General features: G+C 47.4%; 2 protein-coding genes across 2 annotated transcripts; both read left to right on the plus strand.

The window, feature by feature from the left end:
- Window positions 1–3,426: 3,426 nt before the first annotated feature.
- On the plus strand, window positions 3,427–4,758 carry LOC306830570 (dynein regulatory complex subunit 4-like; the record flags this gene model as incomplete). The annotated part of the gene is made up of 4 exons (XM_079354142.1): window positions 3,427–3,513; window positions 3,973–4,179; window positions 4,263–4,317; window positions 4,406–4,758. The coding sequence occupies 4 exons, from the start codon at window positions 3,427–3,429 to the stop codon at window positions 4,756–4,758; spliced, it is 702 nt and encodes a 233-aa protein (XP_079210268.1).
- Window positions 4,759–5,492: 734 nt separating this feature from the next.
- Window positions 5,493–6,484, plus strand: LOC306830833 (dynein regulatory complex subunit 4-like). Its single transcript, XM_079354537.1, has 3 exons — window positions 5,493–5,717; window positions 5,792–6,001; window positions 6,332–6,484. Exons 1-3 carry the CDS (start codon window positions 5,655–5,657, stop codon window positions 6,377–6,379), a joined length of 321 nt encoding a protein of 106 aa, XP_079210663.1. The 5' UTR covers window positions 5,493–5,654; the 3' UTR covers window positions 6,380–6,484.
- The last annotated feature ends 481 nt before the right edge of the window (window positions 6,485–6,965 follow it).

The raw sequence follows: 6,965 nt of genomic DNA on the forward strand, positions 1-6,965 counted from the left end.
GGACTGTGGCCTACTGAAAGAGAAGCCGATCCCTCTCAAAAGGTTTCGACTGGCAGTTGTGCACAGTTTGAAGCAAGTCAACAAGCCTGCATCCAAAGTTGGCCGACCATCTACCTCCTCCCCACCACACGAGCCATCTCAGAAGAAACGCTACAGCCCAAGACCCTCACAATCACAACCAGATGTGCGGTATGACAACTGTGGGCATTTGCCACTTCACTGTGACAAGCGGGGACGGTGCAACCTCTGTCCAGGTGGAAGTGCCAGAAATCCATGGTTTTCCTGTGTTTGAATGCAAACCAGCAATGCTTCGTAGCATACCACCAGAAATGAATGGATCCAAAAACATTTGTGCAGTTGCACCAGCAGATAGCTGAGCAATTTTGATTTATTTCTACTGTTGTCTACAGTTTATTTTATTTTTTCTACATTTTCTGTATTTGTGAATGTATTTTGATACATTGGCTGTTTTAAGTTATTCAATTTTGAAAGTATGTTATAATTTTCAGTTTTATGTGTAGTCATGTTCATAGAAAGAGTTATCTATGCATAGAAATATCTTTTATTTCAGTTAAATGCATAAAAATCTATGCAGATTATTGAAAATGCACGTTTACCATGAAGCGACATCTCAACCGTTTGGTAGAGGTCAATATTTCAAAAACTGTGGGGTGTGTTCAAAAAAATTTTTTTAATTGTTGTTATTAGTGCCCCAAGGAAATAGAAAATGTAAAGAAAAAATTTTTTCATTGCTTTTTTCTTGGTGAGGACTTTAAAGGGTTAAACCGTTTGCTTCATTAAGTTAAGACTTTCTACTAGTTTGCAATCTGTCTAATCTATCAGCAAGAGCTTTAGCAGAAAGTTTGACAACCCGCTTGCTTGTTCGTGTGTCACTGCAGCTGACCGCAGGGCCCGGTTCGCCGGCACCAGGCGGCGCATTGACACCAGTCGGTGTGTCAACATTCTCCGCACATTCATCCATATTTAATAGTCCGACAGTTCGCAAAAAGTCAATTGATACAAAGTTAAATGTTTATCCTCTTCCGCGACCAATGCATTGGAATTACGCAATTATGTGTGCACACATTTATAACTCAGATGGCCATCTATATTGTTGGTAGCGCTACACATACCTATTTCCGAAGATCAAACCAAAACAGCCACGATCAGCTCTTCCGCGTCCTCACTGGCACAGCCACCTTCAGCTCCGCGTTCTCACCGGCAGCCAAGAGCAGCTCCGCGTCCTCACCGGCAGCCAAGAGCAGCTCCGCGTCCTCACCAGCACCGCCACGAGCTCCTCCGCGTCCTCACCGGCAGCCACGAGCAGCTCCGCGTCCTCACCGGCAGCCACGAGCAGCTCCGCGTCCTCACCGGCAGCCACGAGCTCCTCCGCGTCCTCACCAGCACCGCCACGAGCTCCTCCGCGTCCTCACCGGCACAGCCACGAGCTCTTCTCACCGGCACAGCCACGAGCTCTTCTCACCGGCACAGCCACGAGCTCTTCTCACCGGCACAGCCACGAGCTCTTCTCACCGGCACAGCCACGAGCTCTTCCACGTCTTTACCGGCACAGCCTCTCCTCTTCGGCAGGCCTCAACTCAGGCGTGCAGTTTGACAATCAGCTGATGCACCGCTCCAAACATTCAACTTTCACTGAAGCTCCCAACCTTGTCGCGTGCCCCAATAGCACGAAACGAATTGTCTTTGGCTCCAGCAATAATAGATCTTCCCAATATGTTTTAACAGTTTTTGACTTTGATTGTAGAGGCTAAGCCGACGCTTTAAGTCACTGAGGTGTTGCACCTGGGTTACTAATTGACTCGCTTGCTTTGTTACCTTGTTTCATGAATTAAAGTCCACTTGATTCATTGTTGTTGATCATGCCATTGATTTATTTTCATCCATTTAGTTCTCCATTCACTTGTTTCACAGATCAACATCACCACAGGCAACCGTGCTTTCCCTGAGCGTTAGCGGTCCAAAACTGTTTTGCCCTTCCGGGTGGAACACCTGACCAGTAACAAAGCTTCCTACCTTATATAGAAATGTGGGACACCCGTTAATTGACGCACACACACACACACACACACACACACACACACACACACACACCCTGCATATTGTGTTAATAATCTGCTCCTACACACGTGAATCTCATTTCAATTTACATTTCAGAATGATTCCTTATTGTTATTTATTTTCTATTTACCATAATCGTATTATATTATTATACAATATAGTTCCCTTTAATTTTGTTTAAAATAGCATTTTTCAAGAGACGCCGTTGCCATGACAACGCCCATTCGTTTATTGCAGTTAACAGAGTCGTGAAGCTGCAGCTCGTACTTTCTGCTGATTTAAATACCGTGATTTAAAGTGACAACAAGGATCCACGAAGCCGCAGGATGGTGAGAAAAACTCGAGAAGTTACAGAAATAGCGTTTACAATGTGCTAGCTTAGCATCAGTCAGAGTCAGCTAACGGTTAGCTGCTCTGTGTTTCATTTTGCAGCCACCGAAGAAAGCTGAACGCAAGAAGAAAGCCTCCAAGGGAAAACAGCCCGCGGTGGTGGACGGACTTTCAACCAAAGAGATGTCCAAAGATCAGGTCAGAGCTGCTGCTGCTGCTGCATGCTAAGCTAACGTTAGCATCTTCTTCAGAGTTAGGTTTTAAAGAGTTGCATGAAACGCCAAACTCCTCTCTCTGCAGCTTCTTTCAGTCCTTTCACACTGACTTCATCTCTCTGCAGCTTCTAAAGATGCTTTAAGTCACACTTTGTAAAAGTATCACGCACACTTGAAATCTTCACTTAAAGAAAGCAGACACCTTGAGGAATTTAGGTATCTATCATTTGTTGGTCACAGTCACAAGTTAGAATGAGCAGACTGAACTGAATTCAGCTCCTTGTAAGCTGAGCAAAGAACGCTGATGATGTCCTGACAGAAACAGGAACCATCCTGTGTCTTTGTAGAAAATACAGCAGATTAGATTTGGATATACTTCATTTCACTCCTGAGGGTAATTCTGTTTACACACACACACACACACACTCTCTGGTGCCTTGCTCGAGGGCACCTCAGCAGTTAGGGTTAGATGCAGCTGTGATAGTGGAAGGTTCATGTGGGGAGAAGAGAACTTGATTATTTGTCTTTATTGAACCCGTGCAGATGTGAACTTCTGCAGCTCCACGGTTCATTGTGAACAGATCCCAGAACTTCCCTCTGAGCTTCACACTCTCAGTATTTGTAGTCTGCTCTGATTGGCCGCCTCTCTCTCTCTCCCCCCCCCCCCCCCCCCCCCCCCCCCCCCCCCCAGCTGGAGGAGCACATCATTCGCCTCCGGGAGGAGCTGGACAGAGAGCGGGAGGAGAGGATCTACTCCCAGCTGGAGAGGGACAAGGAACAGGCATCCTGGGAAATCTCCAAGATGAGACTGGAGGAGGTGGAGGCGAGGCTGAGGGTCAGACGGAGGGAGAAGGAGGAGGCGAAGGAGCGCCACCGGGTGGAGATCAATGTGAGCTGCACAGACCGACACACAGTTGAGCTACATGTGATTCCACCATCTTTGAGTGTGTTTGGAGTCTGAACAGGCAACCAGTACATTTCTTTAAACAGGAAGTAACGTCACATCAAAGTCGCTGTTTTCAGTTCATTCCACCAGGAGATCCTTACTTAATTTCAAAATAAAAGCAGGGTTGAATCAGACAGCAAAGTGAAGCAAGAAAGCACAACCTTTCAAAATAAAATCACTAACAATGGAATTATTCAGGATTAATTGTTGAAATTCAGCGGGGGGGGGGGGATGAATAATTTGACAGAGCCTGATTGCCTCGGTTATGATGCACGCCACGTGAACAGAGGCGATGGCTGCAGGTTTGAATCCAAACAGCTGTTTACGCAGCATGGTCTCTTGTTACCGCTCCTTTCAAAGAGGTGAGTCCTTAACGTCACACCTGAACGCCGCCCCCTTCAGGTGCACAAGCAGAAGCTGAAGCACGTCCGGGCCGAACAGCACGCCATCGTGTCAGGCCTGAAGGTGGACGCCGTCACGGCCGCCTCGCTGATCCAGAACCAGAACACGCAGACGGAGGTGGGTCTGCGGGGGGAGCTGAGCGGCCTGCGGGCCAGCGACAGGAAGAAGCAGTTAGACGACGAAAACCGCATCAAGGAGCTCAAACTGGTGAGGCGGCGTTTTGTTTGTCACGCTTTGGTTCCTGCGGCGTGTTGTATTTCTGAAGGTGTCGTCTCTCCGTGTCCGGACAGAAGCATCAGGTGGAGCTGATGGAGCTGAACAACGACTACCAGCGGAGGATCACAGGTGAACCAGCACACATCCTGTTTTCTGAGCTGGGAACAAAAACCCCGGCCTGTCTCGTCAAACCGTCCCCGTGTTTTTCTCCAAACAGACATGGCGGTGAACTTTCACGAGAAAAGGCAGCGTGCGCTGGACGAGCACGAGAAAGAGAAGAGCGAGGAGATCCAGGAGGTGGACGAGCGATGGAAAAGTCGCGTCGCCACTCAGGTGGAGGATCAGGACCGAGAGCGTAAACAGGCCGTCCTCATCTTCTCCGAGATTCAGGAGAAACGGCGCCTGCTGCTGCAACACAAGGTGACACAAAGGCATCACGCCGCCCAACACGCCGCCCACGCCACACGCTCTCATCTCCCACAATCCACCACGGACTCTTATCTATTAGAATCCAGCAGCATGGGACCAGGAGCAGCGGGTCAGGGTGCTCCTCCTGTCTCAAGTCTCTGATTTTAGCACAGAAGGCTTTCTACTTACAGACACGCCCCCTTTTCCACTGAGGATCATTCTGATTGGACACTGCAGTAGTGTTGTAGTAAGCCTCCACTTTGTATCGACGAGGAGGCCCCGCCCCCTGATAATCTGAGAAGCTGTGGGACAGAGTGTGTGGTCCTGCAGGAGGAGACACTGTGTGTGTGTGTGTGTGTGTGTGTGTGTGTGTGTGTGTGTGTGTGTGTGTGTGTGTGTGTGTGTGTGTGTGTGTGTGGTCCTGCAGGAGGAGACACCGTGTGTGTGTGTGTGTGTGTGTGTGGTCCTGCAGGAGGAGACACCGTGTGTGTGTGTGTGTGTGTGTGGTCCTTTAGGAGGAGACACCGTGTGTGTGTGTGTGTGTGTGTGTGTGTGTGTGTGTGTGTGTGTGTGTGGTCCTTTAGGAGGAGCAGGAGCAGCTGAAGAAGGAGGTGCACAGAGAGGAGAGTGTGTGTGTGTGTGTGTGGTCCTGCAGGAGAAGACACTGTGTGTGTGTGTGTGTGTGTGGTCCTTTAGGAGGAGCAGGAGCAGCTGAAGAAGGAGGTGCACAGAGAGGAGAGGGAGCTGGCAGCAGACAGGCAGGAGAAGGATGGTCTGCAGACGGCTCTGCAGGAGTCCCAGCAGAAGCTCCCACAGCTCCAGAAGCATCTGGAAAAACTGGACAAGGACTGGAGCCAGATCATGGTACGTTCACTGCACCAACCAACAGCCACCTGGGGGAGGGGCTACTGCCCTTTGTGATGTCATGAAGGGGAGGGGCTACTGCCCTTTGTGATGTCATGAAGGGGAGGGGCTACTGCCCTTTGTGATGTCATGAAGTGGTTTCAAAGTAAGGCTGCTGATGTGTGTGACAGAAAAGTAGAGGGCGAGTGAAGGTCATGGAAAAGGAGCTGGATGAGCTGGACATGGAGAAGCTGGAGCTAGAGCTGACCGTCCAGAAGGTAACCACACTCACCACTTTTCCCTTCACGCCGCCTGCCAGCTCTCTGTAAAGGAGCCTTTTGTTTTCCGGCAGGTTGAGCAGGAGCGCGACGAGCTGAAGAGGAAGCAGACGGCGGCCTTACTGGATGCACAGCAGCAAGCCGGGCTGAAGACGATGTTGCTGGAGAGGAAGGTGGAGGTGCTGAGGAACACTCTGGAGAAGAAGAAGGCTCAGCTGTGCGCCATACTCTCCGTCCCCAACATCGAGCCAACTGCAGCCAGCCATGCTGCAGACACACTCAAGGTACGAGTTCAAAGCTCCATTTGACTCTGAGCCTGAAGGTTTCAGAGGACGAGCCTCCCGTATGGTCCAAGGCTCTGAGTCTGAAGGTTTCAGAGGACGAGCCTCCTGTACGGTCCAAGGCTCTGAGTCACTGGATGTGCTAATATTGGAAGATTGTTTGGGTTGGTGAATGAATCGGTTGAGGTGTAAACGAAAGATAAGGTCTGCGTCTCTTCCTGGCTCCGAGTCGCTCCGAGAAGGATCCTGAATCTCTTCTGGGATGTTTGAAGTTCTCTGGATGTTTGTGAACATCCTAACCCTAACCTGTCATGTTTCTGATTCTCCTTTCAGCCACACGGGGGCGCTGTTGATCCAGGCTCAGCTTTAATGGATGACTGATTTCTTCGTTTCATTATTTTATTACTCTACGTTTAACGATGACTCAGCAGTTTTACACAAAGAGGAAGAATGAAAATAAAGTCTGAGATATAAATATGATTTAAATATATTTGTCTATTATTGTAAAATATTTTACTCTAAATAATAAATACATACTAATTTAAGTGCCATAACTATTATTATTATTATTGCCTTTTATTTAGAACAAAAATATAAACACAGAATTTAATAAAATAAAACTAAATAAGTTTAACAGGTGTGTTAAAATACTTTATTGACATACTTCACCAAAATATCCATCCTTTTATTTACATTTTTTGATACGTGTTACATGTTTATTATATTTTCCTTTTTTATATTTTATTTTAGAGCTTGTTTTATTTTTGTAGTCTGTTGCGCTGATGTCACTTCCTGTTTTTCCGTGCCACTCAGACACTCAGAAAGTCCATACAAACATAAAATACATTTCATATTTTTTATTTTGATTACATTTTTTTTATCGGTATTATTAAATTATATCAAAGTATTGATTTTTAAATTGATTTCATAAATGTCATTTTATTTGAATAAATCCATTAATTAAATA

The sequence above is a fragment of the Symphodus melops genome (assembly GCF_947650265.1).
Source record: "Symphodus melops genome assembly, chromosome: 10".
NCBI lineage: Eukaryota > Metazoa > Chordata > Actinopteri > Labriformes > Labridae > Symphodus > Symphodus melops.

Bases quoted from the DNA above. Each gene is read 5' to 3' on its own strand.
- LOC306830833 (XM_079354537.1), top strand. From the start codon at position 5,655: ATGGAAAAGGAGCTGGATGAGCTGGACATGGAGAAGCTGGAGCTAGAG. The intron at 5,718-5,791 runs GTAACCACACTC...GTTTTCCGGCAG, and splicing joins TAGAGCTGACCGTCCAGAAG to GTTGAGCAGGAGCGCGACGA. The intron at 6,002-6,331 runs GTACGAGTTCAA...TTCTCCTTTCAG, and splicing joins ATGCTGCAGACACACTCAAG to CCACACGGGGGCGCTGTTGA.